At 37.8% G+C, this 13,230-nt stretch overlaps 1 protein-coding gene and 1 pseudogene across 1 annotated transcript; both read right to left on the bottom strand.

The window, feature by feature from the left end:
* Positions 1–2,621: 2,621 nt before the first annotated feature.
* LOC143542986 (cullin-1-like) lies at positions 2,622–9,080 on the bottom strand (annotated as a pseudogene).
* A 1,979-nt stretch (positions 9,081–11,059) lies between these two features.
* Positions 11,060–12,828, bottom strand: LOC143542985 (uncharacterized). Its single transcript, XM_077035425.1, has 3 exons — positions 12,624–12,828; positions 11,768–11,892; positions 11,060–11,586 (listed from the first exon to the last, which is right to left on the bottom strand). Exons 1-3 carry the CDS (start codon positions 12,826–12,828, stop codon positions 11,299–11,301), a joined length of 618 nt encoding a protein of 205 aa, XP_076891540.1. The 3' UTR covers positions 11,060–11,298.
* Between the last annotated feature and the right edge of the window lie 402 nt (positions 12,829–13,230).

Below are 13,230 nucleotides of genomic sequence, written 5' to 3'. Positions count from 1 at the left end.
TGTATGCCATATGTGATATATGTGATATGTATGAATGATTGCTTGATGGTACGTGAACGATCTTCGGATATTGCACGTACTGTCAGGTTGTAACGTTATAAATATGGTAAGTATGATATGTATGTTTATGTGTATGAACGTAATAAAGTTAACAAAAGAAGGAAATGACGGTTGTATGGTTGTATGGTTACGAAAAGGGTACCGAGCCCTAATAATACTCGAGGTATGATGTATGGTTGTATGGTAACGAAGAGGGAATCGAACCCTACTAATATTCAAAAACAAGGGACCAGACCCTTATAATATCTGTGATGTTAGGGACCAGACCCTTATAATATCTGTGATGTTAGGGACCACACCCTTACAATATCTGTGAGGATAGGGACCAGACCCTTATAATATCTGTGATGTTAGGGACCAGACCCTCATAATATCTGTGATGTTAGGGACCAGACCCTTATAATATCTGTGATGTTAGGGACCAGACCCTTATAATATCTGTGAGGTTATAGGGCAAAAGGCTCTTTAAAACGTATGATTATGAATGTAAAGAAAGTATGTAAGTAAGAAAGAAAGTATGTAAGTAAGAATGAAGGTATGAGTACTTATGTGTGTATGAAAGAAAGTTATGAGGTTAAGTACGTATGTATGTAAGAAGGTATTGTATGATATTGTATGATTAACTAGAACTCACTCAGCGTAGCTGACTTTTAGTATGCACGCAGGTGAGCTGATTATAGAGTTAGCATGAGGTTGACACACGGCATGGATTGAACGGCTGGCATCTGAAGAAAGAAGTAAAGATGTTTTAAATATAAAGTTTTATGTTATGGTATCAAAGAAAAGATTTAATGTTTTGTAACAAATGATTGATGTTTTATATTCCGCGAAAAGTTTTAATAAACTCTGATTTGAAGGACTGTGTTTATGAGTAAATCCGACGCTAAAGTAGGGCTACCGGGTTCGGGGCCTTACAAAGGAACGAGAAAATATTTTATTATTGAAAAGTTGGGTTGTGAATGTTGATAGTTTATAACCTTATAAAAAACCCTAAGTGTTTTTACTTGTCCACCTTCACATGCAAAACTCATGACGAAACAACATCCAATGTCACATTCATGTTTAAGTACATGGAGAACAACCAAACCATCCTTTTAGTATTGTAGAATTGTGAGGTGACATGAGATTCTAAAATTTTATATACGCGTTAACTATATATATCGTTTATAAAAATTGTTTGGGGCGCAAGAGAGACCGGTAATGATGATTTGGTATGCATAAAGCAGTCTTATGGTTAGACACCCAATTTCCATAACCAACTTTGAGATCAAACTCTGATAAAATTCTTTGCATTTGCCAAGGATTGGTATAATGCTTTTTATTTGAAACGACTTCTGAATGGTTACACGTTTACACACTATTTTGTGGTTCCCAATGAACTCACCTCTATATACACAATTTATATAACATTTCAAATACGCCAAAGATTTTGACCAAATATGACCGATTTTGACCAAAATTTGATCAACTTTGGACATGATTTTTTAGGGATTTTTACAAGATGAAAATTTGAATACTTAAGTTATACAGTAGCAGCAACTAAACAAGACACTCATATTGCATTACCAAATTGAACACCAATTAAACATTGCACAAACCCTAAAACCCCCAAATCCAAAAATGAAAACATAACATTTCGTATTCGTCGATATCATTAAAACCACCATGAATGAATGAATCGTGAGCTTTTAGGAGACAAATAGTTAATACAAGGGTATATTGATCAACTGGCAGCAAGTTTTAACCAGAGAATTTAACAAGGTGGAGTTAATTGCTACCAAAGTGAAACTATGAGGATGGAAAAGATACATAATTTTTTAAAGAAACCACATAGACGGAAATCAGCACTTTACTCATTTTTTTAATAGTATTTTATTTATTAAATAACAGATTATATAAAGCATAAATTGAAAGAATATAGACATGTCACGTAATTTCTGATAGATGAACTATAACATAAATCACATAACTATTTTCACAATAAGGTAAAGGGCACCACTAGGTCTCATGTTGTCTTTCAAGCATCTATCACTGTACCAAACATTAGCAAGATCTATAGCAGTTTCTAGCCGATCAAACTCCAAACACCAGTTAATTACTCTACTCCATATTTCATGTTATTTTGACTTTAATTAGTCGCGATCAAAACAAATCATGCCAAATAGCGGAACACGTTGCAGTTCTCTTTGTCTCTTTCAAGATGATCTTGAGTTATCAAATTTTTAATCCTCTCCTTTACTGCTTTTGCATCAGGCTGCATATATTCAAAGTTCATCAATCATAATACTAACACATTGTCTACTTGTAATGGACATAAGTGTTGGAATATAAACATTGACATCACTGGCTGGAATTAAATTTAGCTGAAGATTAATATTAGTATTACGTCACAAACAATATTATTGTTTTTATCCTAAATGATCCTGATCCATATATATATATATATATCAGTATTCAACCTATATCATCCATACAATTTAAAGATATGGAATGCGAAGTGAATGATTTAAGAGGGAAAAGAATGTTACCATGAAAATGTGGCCTAACTGTTCAGCACACTCCATAACCAACTGCTGGCATCCTAACACTTTCCTTCTTTTCATGATTCTCACAATCGAAGCATCAATCACATACCATCATCCTTATCAACATCCTCAATCACCTTCTTCCTCTCATCCAAGTCAATCCCGGGGCTAACATTTGAATTATTGGCCAAGTACTCCTCAAAGTGAGATCGGTTTTCTTTTGCTAATGCTAAATCAGTAACCTTAAAAACAGACACATTAAAGGTTAAAATCTCGAACAAAAACTCGCTTATTTGTCACCTCAATATAATATTAATATGAATTAAGTACTCCTATGACTAGACTACTTACTTAGTACTTATGCATACTTACCATTCCCTCCATCTTTGATGTGTACCGATCGCCACATTGTTGCTTCAACTTTGTTAGCATACTTCTCTCATGCTCGTCATTGGCACTCATGTCAAATAAAATCCGTTGAGCAAGTTTTTCCCTGTTATCCGAATGAATTGTCAGTACAGCTGCCAATTTCAAATCATATATATACTTCTCTGTGTGTTGGCTAAGTCCATCACAATCTAAATGGTTTTACCGAATACCTATAAAATGCAGTGTCGAAGCACGAAATGAATCTGACCTGATCCATGACGATGTTTCCACGGATTTTCGAGATGAACGAACCACGTCTTGATCTTCTTCTCCAGCTGCGCCTGAGACCTGCAATGGTTTTCGGGGGTGTGGAGGTGACTGCTAAGATATCCTGAGGATTTCTTGTTTACAGACACAAAAAAGTGGTGGTGGCTCTTATTGAGCATGACCTCTAATAAGGAGGTGGAGACCTCCTTATATAGAGAGTCTCATGGCCACCATCATGGTACCCTAATGGGCCTAGCCCAATTAGGGTTACCTCCACAAAACCCCCTCAGCCCAATAACATTGTATTAGTCCATATAATAAAATAAGCCAAACATAATAAATTTAGGATCGTAAAACCGGGTTTAGTACCATACCCCTACAAGCCCCCCCAAGTCCAGTGTTGCTCCTGGACGCGCAAGCGTCTAGGTGGAGCGCTGGACTTTATGAGGTGTGTTAGGCTATGAGGTGTGAGGCGGTTTTTTTCCTTTTCTTTGGCCTTGTCTTTATTGTCTGAGTTTTGGGAGGTTTTCCCCATGATGGTGACAAGCTGTAAAAATAATGAAGCTTGCGCGTGAGGCGGCTTACGAGCTATAATAATAGAGCCTGCGCGAGTTGCGGCTTACGAGCTATAAGAATAATAACAGCTTGCGCGCGAGGCGTCTTACGAGCTAAAAGAATAATAACAGCTTGCGCGCGAGGTGTCTTATGAGCTGTGTGAATAATAAAAAGCTTGTGCGCGAGGCGTCTTACGAGCTATAAGAATAATAACAGCTTGCGCGCGAGGCGTCTTATGAGCCGTATGAATAATAAAGCCTGCGCGTGAGGCGACTTACGGGCTGTAAGAATAATAACAGCTTGCACGCGAGGCGTCTTATGAGCTGTGTGAATAATAAAAAGCTTGCGCGCGAGGCGTCTTACGAGCTATAAGAATAGTAAAGCCTGCGCGTGAGAGGCGTCTTATGAGCTTTGAGAATAATAATTAAGCTGGCGCGCGGGGCGACTTACGAGCTGAGAATAATAAAGCCTGCGCGCGAGGGGCGTCTTACGAGCTGTAGCATAATAAAGCCTGCGCGTGAGGCGTCTTACGAGCTAAGAATAATAAAGCCTGCGCGCGAGGGGCGTCTTACGAGCTAAGAATAATAAAGCCTGCGCGCGAGGGGCGTCTTACGAGCTAAGAATAATAAAGCTTGCGCGCGAGAGGCGTCTTATGAGCTTTGAGAATAATAATTGAGCTGGCGCGTGAGGCGGCTTACGAGCTGTGAGAGTAATAAAGCTTGCGCGCGAGATGCGTCTTATGAGCTTTGAGAATAATAATTGAGCTGGCGCGTGAGGCGGCTTACGAGCTGTGAGTAATAAAGCTTGCGCGCGAGAGGCGTCTTATGAGCTTTGAGAATAATAATTGAGCTGGCGCGTGAGGCGGCTTACGAGCTGTGAGTAATAAAGCTTGCGCGCGAGAGGCGTCTTATGAGCTTTGAGAATAATAATTGAGCTGGCGCGTGAGGCGGCTTACGAGCTGTGAGTAATAAAGCTTGCGCGCGAGAGGCGTCTTATGAGCTTTGAGAATAATAATTGAGCTGGCGCGTGAGGCGGCTTACGAGCTGTGAGTAATAATAACAGCTTGCGCGCGAGGCGTCTTATGAGCTGTATGAATAATAAAGCCTGCGCGCGAGGCGACTTACGAGCTACTTTATGTCCCGCGCCACGCGCAGATGTTGCATGCGCGTGCGCGTAGACTTTGGTTTTGTGTTATGCGCCACGCGCAGATGTTGCATGCGCGTGCGTGTAGACTGTGATATGTGTGAGCATGTGATGCGTGAGCATATGTGGTGCATGAGCATGTGGTATGAGGATTCCCAACCTTGAAGTTTGGCGCGTAGCCATATGGGACATTATGAGGATTCCCAACCTTGGCGCGTAGCCATATGGGATATTATGAGGATTCCCAACCTTTTGGCGCGTAGCCGTATGGGATATTATGAGGATTCCCAACCTTGAAGTTTGGCGCGTAGCCATATGGGATATTATGAGGATTCCCAACCTTTTGGCGCGTAGCCATATGGGATATTATGAGGATTTCCAACCTTTTGGCGCGTAGCCATATGGGATATTATGAGGATTCCCAACCTTTTGGCGCGTAGCCATATGGGATATTATGAGGATTCCCAACCTTGAAGTTTTGCGTGTAGCCATATGGGACATTATGAGGATTCCCAACCTTTTGGCGCGTAGCCATATGGGATATTATGAGGATTCCCAACCTTTTGGCGCGTAGCCATATGGGATATTATGAGGATTCCCAACCTTGAAGTTTGGCGTGTAGCCATATGGGATATTATGAGGATTCCCAACCTTTTGGCGCGTAGCCATATGGGATATTATGAGGATTCCCAACCTTGAAGTTTGGCGTGTAGCCATATGGGACATTATGAGGATTCCCAACCTTTTGGCGCGTAGCCATATGGGATATTATGAGGATTCCCAACCTTGAAGTTTGGCGTGTAGCCATATGGGACATTATGAGGATTCCCAACCTTGGCGCGTAGCCATATGGGATATTATGAGGATTCCCAACCTTTTGGCGCGTAGCCATATGGGATATTATGAGGATTCCCAACCTTGAAGTTTGGCGTGTAGCCATATGGGACATTATGAGGATTCCCAACCTTGGCGCGTAGCCATATGGGATATTATGAGGATTCCCAACCTTTTGGCGCGTAGCCATATGGGATATTATGAGGATTCCCAACCTTGAAGTTTGGCGCGTAGCCATATGGGACATTATAAGGATTCCCAACCTTGGCGCGTAGCCATATGGGATATTATGAGGATTCCCAACCTTTTGGCGCGTAGCCATATGGGATATTATGAGGATTCCCAACCTTGAAGTTTGGCGCGTAGCCATGTGAGATATTATGAGGATTCCCAACCTTGAAGTTTGGCGCGTAGCCATATGGGATATTATGAGGATTCCCAACCTTGAAGTTTGGCGCGTAGCCATATGGGATATTATGAGGATTCCCAACCTTGAAGTTTGGCGCGAGGCCTGATGCGCACATGCACGGCGATGGAGTGATGACTCGTGTGTGCGCGTGCATGGCGGAGGTCTCTTGCGCAAAGCCCAGATGGTGGTTTCCGCGGCGGCACATGCACGGCTGCGGAGTGAGAATCCGCGGGCGCGCGTACATGGCGACGGAAGTCTGGTAATTTCTGGATCTGCAATTTTAGAGTCAGATCTGCAACTTTAGACCTAAAATCCAGGTGGAGACCAATTATTATTCCCACGGATGACGCCAATGTCGAAGCACGAAATGAATCTGACCTGATCCATGACGATGTTTCCACGGATTTTCGAGATGAACGAACCACGTCTTGATCTTCTTCTCCAGCTGCGCCTGAGACCTGCAATGGTTTTCGGGGGTGTGGAGGTGACTGCTAAGATATCCTGAGGATTTCTTGTTTACAGACACAAAAAAGTGGTGGTGGCTCTTATTGAGCATGACCTCTAATAAGGAGGTGGAGACCTCCTTATATAGAGAGTCTCATGGCCACCATCATGGTACCCTAATGGGCCTAGCCCAATTAGGGTTACCTCCACAAAACCCCCTCAGCCCAATAACATTGTATTAGTCCATATAATAAAATAAGCCAAACATAATAAATTTAGGATCGTAAAACCGGGTTTAGTACCATACCCCTACATGCAGCAAATAGATCTTTATCACTTATGTAGGCAAGCAGCTTCACAACCTGCATATTGATTTAAAAAATCAAAACTCATCCCATGGTACCACTTTTATTAACATCTAAAACAACAAAAATACCTTCTCTAGTGTATTTTCAACGGTTTCATTACTCGACATCTCACTTCCATCCTTCTTAAGAATATTATCACAAAATGTAGCTCTGCAACTGAGATTCCGGCAACACCCTTGTTGCAGAATATTTCAAATGTGTTTTTAAGTGCCTACACATTGATTGTTTTTAAAAAAATAGTAAGTATAAAAAATGATATTAATGCTTTATCAAGGAAACTATTAGCTACTATACCTACCTTGTGAAAGAGGGTATGGTTATTAAACCGAACATTTATATACGCCAAGTACTAATCATGAAGCTCAATCACTTTTCCAACAAAAACCTGAATAAACAAACACTCACATAAGTTTTGCTTCAAAGAACCACCAGACGGCTTAATAAAAATATGATTTGAAAAGATTGTGAATTAACATGTTTAGCATGTAACTATGTACAAACTACAAAGTGCAAACCTCTTTATTACTTGCAGCATCTTCAGCTTGTTTAACCAATGTTGTACCTTCAGCGGTGACATGCTGTACAACATAGGGATACATATGAAACACAAAGACAGAAAAAGAAGATAAAAAAGATACAGATTTGTGTCCAATATTACAAACCTGCTTAAACATACTAGAAATTACCGCATCTAGCCCCCGAGGTATCATTGAAAAATGGGCAGCCTAGAACATATGTCAACGGTCATGTCAAACACTTGTTTTTTTAAATAAAAATATCATTAATAAGTGCATACCTTGTCATCCTTGAACAATGTATGACAGTGTTCCTTCTCAAGCACTTGAGTTGCATAAACAGATAACAACTCATGTTGAACTTTCTACACATAACCATAGAGATATACACATTATATAACCATTATATTAAATACAACTTACAAATCTTAATAAAGAAAATAACCTCAAGCAGCTTTGGCTCACTGCCGCCACGAAGATAATTTAAAGCCCGGTCCTTTTCCCTTTTCAAACACTCCTCTGCCTGAAATAACAATTTAGAAAATAAGATCTTGAAATTATAAGGTCGTATTCAAGATTTAAAAAAAAGACGGTTACTTTGAGCATATAATCCGGCCAAGAATCATCTAAGATCCAGTTTGCAGCCTTGCGTGAATAATATGCGGATGTCTCTTTCAACATGTATGATTCAAAATCATTCTCATAATACTCCATTTCTCCTTTCCGTATCTCCACAAACATATCCACAGCATTCTTCAGTAAAGTGCGATCGATCTGCTCGCCTTCACGTTCTTGATCAATCTAGTTACAAAATCATCATTAAATAATATCCCAAATATCAGAAACTAACACAGCCAATGGACTAATACATAATACATACCAAAGATATGACTGCATCTCTCACTTTCCCTTTCATCTCCGAGTACACCTAACAACGTATCCAACAGTGAATCAAAACAAATAATATTTCTGATTCTTAAAGAATTATTTTTTTTAATATTCTTTCATATTATAATACCATATCATGGAAACAAGCAAATCCAACTTCCTTTAGCTGAGGAAGAGATTTGTAGACAGGATAGTAGCGATCAAGGTAATCGAAGAAACGCGAAAGCAACCGAACCATGCGTTTATGATTTGACCATCTTTTCACAAACTCACTCAGCAGCATGAAATCATCATCATCATGTTTCTCTCTTAATGAAGGTAACACCTGCAAACATATCATATGCATGTAATATAATTTGCAGGCTTAGACTTACAGTAGCAAAATATGCAGTTTACCATTGAAGTAATGTACTCTTCAAACGTCTCGCGATACTTGTCATACAACTGCTGAGAGTAATCATGTGGCGGTTTTTGCGAGCACATGTTGTAGATGGTTCTGAACAAAATTCAATAAATTACACATATAACTTAACTTAATAATGTAAGACAAGTGAGGGTAGATAATATACGTGTAGAGCATCACGTATTGCTCGCAGGTGAAGCGCGGCTCGGGATAACCTTCTAGAATGTGCTTCAACTTGGTTATACCTTTCTGCATGAAGTCCCATCCTTCTTCTAAACTTATTATTCTAATCTCTGTCATCTTGGTTAATGGTTTACTTATACCCCTACTAACAGCAGGAAAATAAAGAATCAGTTTTGAACCGTAGTGGTGAATTGATATAAACGTATTTGAGTAAAAACCATTAACTTTGAAATAAACTCTATGATTCTATTAACCAAGAAAATAACTCAAAACTTGACTACAGTTGTTATGATGATTGATGTATATAGCTAAACATAAACTAGCTTAGACTATAAGTATGACTCTAATAGAATAATAAAAACAATCAATTTAAATTTGATAATTATATAGAACTCTTTAATTAACTTTTATTTGCACCCGAAGACTTCTTCCTTGCACCGCAAGCCACGTATAATTTCATAACACAAATTTATATAACTTAACGTGTAAAAAAAAAGAAAAACTCATCAAATTGCATTACCAATTAGAACAGCATTTAGCAAGATTCTTTGGCCCACTTCTTTTATTTCTCGAGGATTTTGTTTCTTAATTTTTAAAGAAAAAAAGATAATTGAAAAAAGCAACGATTATCAGTAATATCTCATCTTAAAATAAGGTTTTATAATTTCAAATTTTAAATTATTAATTACTTAATAATTTTTTTATGCTTTTTATTTCTGTAGCATTTTATTTCTTAATTAAAAAAGGCAATGATAATCAATAATATCTTCTTATATATATACGGTTTTATAATTTCTCAATTTTCATTATTACTTATTTAATATTTTATTCTTTTATATCTCTAAAATTACCTGTATGTATATAACCCTTCATGTATTTTCAACCATACTCTCATAATTCTCTAATTATCTCATATTTTATAAGAAGATGGATCAAGTACCCAACGATTTATCTTCTTGAGAGGTGGATGAGACGGTGATAATTAACGAAGTTGCTTGAGTGGGGATAAAACTTTTAGTCGAGCACGGCCAAAAATAACGACCGGAACCATTTTGATCAGCAAACCCATTGGGAATTAGTTAAGTGAAGCCTATAATTTACGTCATGAAATTAGAACAATCTGAACCGGCATTAGCATTTAACACAAGTGATCATCGTTGAAAATAACCTAATAGTAAAATATGAAGTTCACATGTAAACCAAACAAATATAAGCCAGCAACAATTTGAGCTCAAAATCTGCCTCCAAATGACTCATCAGCATGTCAAAATAAGTAAAAAATATATGTATACTTATTATAAGATATTTTATATTTTTTTATATTCATATGCAACCTTAATAAACGAGTTCGGTTATTTCTCCCATCAGTATTCTATTTCTCAAATTAAAATGGTTAATTAAAATAGCAATAATAATTAATCATATTTTAAAATTCAAAATACATTTTTATAATTTTTAATTTTTTTATTTAACACATGTAATACATGAGTGATGTGGGAGCATTGAGTGCTAAACGGACCCGAGCCCGCACCTAAAGCATGACTAATTGCTATCTATTCCCATCAGTTGAGAAAAAGAGTTTTGTTTGAGACAATCAAGATCATGTCTTTTATTTTTATTTGAATTTGAATTTTCTATTTTTATTTTATTTGGTTTTTAAATTAACTATGATTTTCATCTTTTTGAATTTGAATTTTCTATTTTATTTTATTTTATTTGGTTTGGTTTCTTAATTAACTATGATTTTCATGTTGAAACCGAGGGTTTATTGTTTAGTTAGTTTTTTTATTAATGAATACTACAGGGTAAACCCGCGCATTACGTATGTAATTTTCAAACTACTTTACTAATAAATTAATATACTAAAATTCACAACAACACTTACAATGAATATGGCCCATCAAGTTAAAGTTTACTAATAGACTTTATGTGCACTTAATGGGAACAAGAATAGATAATGATCTGTAGATATGTTTTGTACATATGAATATAGCTTCAATCAAAGAACCAAGAAATCATCAACCAAATTAGGTTCAAATTTGGACCAAAAGCCATAAATCCAATAAGAAACAACATTTTATCAGATCAACCATACAACACATGAACTAATGTGTTATCTATCTCTAAATATCACATCATACTCAAAATGATCAACATAACCCAAACTGATGCAGGTATGCCATGTTTTTCCAAAGTTTTTATTTGAAATATGAAGATGCGAACAAGTATAACGCTACATTTTCGGGTCAACCATCTAGAAAAGTTTGTCATCCCTGTAATCACACTCAATGCCGCTGCTATAACAAATAACTGATATAAGCTCAAGTGTAAGCCATTATCTTGGATCTTTTTTCTGTTTATTGAAATATTCAGGAGGCATAGAGAGAAACTGCACGGCCCGTTGCACCTGAGCAACATCAACTCTGAACTTTTCTGCTATTTGGTTAACGTCCATGGGCCCATTATGATCATCAGCCTTACCTTGGTACAAAAGGATGACGTGGCGAAGCTGGGCCACATTCAGGGTTCCAGGTGGAGCTGGTCTTTGTTCATATCTGCCCGTTTCTGCAGTTGTGTTTCTCAATTTTGGCATAGGTCTTTTGTTTTTGTCCACCACAAAAGCCTGTACAAATAATAATCAGGAAGTGAAACAAATATTCCAATTTAATAATACATGTTTGTGTTGAAGTTATTAAGAACAAGTGTTAAATTTAGATACCAGCAAAAGTCCGGTTATATAAAAGAATAATATATATACAAAGATCTTTTACATGAATATATACGAAACAAATTGGTGAACTCACCTCACCCATCTCCAATTTGCCTCCAGGTTTTGTTTGAATTCTGCCTACCATCTTGCTAAGCATTGCATCGTATTCCGAATCACGCTCTTCATAAACATCATCAGCAAAGTTTCTTGGTTGACCATCTGTCAAAATAATGCAAGAGAACATATCAAGTAAAGAAACAATGTCAGCAATAAGCTTTGTTAACTCCCAAAAAATTTGCAGGCTTGGTGTGAAACCCGAAGTTAGATGATGAAGTTGCATCACTAATCAAGAATTTCGAACAAAACACTAAAATCGCTCTCTGCAGTAGAGGTGCACAAACCGGTTCCAAAATAAAACCCGATTCAGGTTGGTAAAAAAAAGTCAAAAACTTTGGGTCGGTTTAAAACAGGATTGCTTTGAAACTAGTTTCTTGGTCGAGCCATGATTGGTTTCTTGACCGGTTTGTTTGGTGAGAATTAAAAAACCGGTCCTGAAGCTACGGTTTCCATCGGTTCCAACCCAGTTCCTATATATCGATTCCAAACCGGTTCAGTTCCTCGGGTCGGGTCGATTAACCGGTTCTACTTTGCAAGGGTGCAGCTTTAACATGAGGACTTCTAGGGTGTACAGATCAGCAACTAAATTTGATCATAAAGAGCTATCTTAGTATAACTTTGTTACAAAGAACCCTAATTAGTTCTTAAAACCCTACCCAACAAAACCAAATTGCCTGTTCTCTATAATTAATTTTATAAAATATAAGTAACACATTCATATTGGTACAGTTCAATATCAGACGGTCAATGCATTGAGGTCAAAATTGATTGCAGCCGCTAAATTGGTGTTTATTTGATTCGAACAGAAATCAAGTAAGAATTGAGTTGGTTACCGGATCTAGCGTCAACAGTAACATCGGCGGGAAGCTTGTGGTCGACGGAGACTGGCGGTTGGGTACGATCAAGTGGTTTATTAAGGTGAGACGATGAAGAAGACGGAGGTGGAGGTGGAGGTGGAGGTGGAGGTGGAGGTGGAGGTGGAGGTGCAGGTGCAGGGGTACGGAGCCTGCCAGATGCTCGACGAAATGCCTGACCCATTTTTATTTAATTTGTGCGGTGTTGTTGAATGATCGATCAAGTGGTATGTGTTATGTTGCCTACACACGCCAAGGTTAGTGAATAGTGAGTACACGTAACTGCGTGTCTAGTGATCCACGTTTGAAGTTTGAACCACAACGATACACCATCTTTTTCAGCCTGGGGGTGTTATTTGGGTTCTTTTCTTCGGTTTTAGATTTTTCAAGTTTTTCTCAGGAAAAAGTGACCCGGTAACGAATTTGGGTTGGTTGGAATCGGGTTGGTTTTGATTCAAGTCAAGTTTCGAGTAAAAACATCATCCCTATTTTGGCCATGTTTCTTTTAAATAACGTGTTAATTAATTTTGTTGATTTTAGTGTTATTAGATATTTTTATTTTTATTAGTTATAATTTACTTGAGAT

The sequence above is a fragment of the Bidens hawaiensis genome, unplaced genomic scaffold, assembly GCF_021521415.1.
Source record: "Bidens hawaiensis isolate Kalapana, Puna unplaced genomic scaffold, B.hawaiensis_p1.1 tig00013007_1, whole genome shotgun sequence".
NCBI lineage: Eukaryota > Viridiplantae > Streptophyta > Magnoliopsida > Asterales > Asteraceae > Bidens > Bidens hawaiensis.
This window is presented reverse-complemented; position numbering and strand designations above follow the sequence as displayed.

Bases quoted from the DNA above. Each gene is read 5' to 3' on its own strand.
- LOC143542985 (XM_077035425.1), bottom strand. From the start codon at position 12,828: ATGGGTCAGGCATTTCGTCGAGCATCTGGCAGGCTCCGTACCCCTGCA. The intron at 11,893-12,623 runs GTAACCAACTCA...TTATTTTGACAG, and splicing joins TACTGTTGACGCTAGATCCG to ATGGTCAACCAAGAAACTTT. The intron at 11,587-11,767 runs GTGAGTTCACCA...TTATTTGTACAG, and splicing joins GCAAATTGGAGATGGGTGAG to GCTTTTGTGGTGGACAAAAA.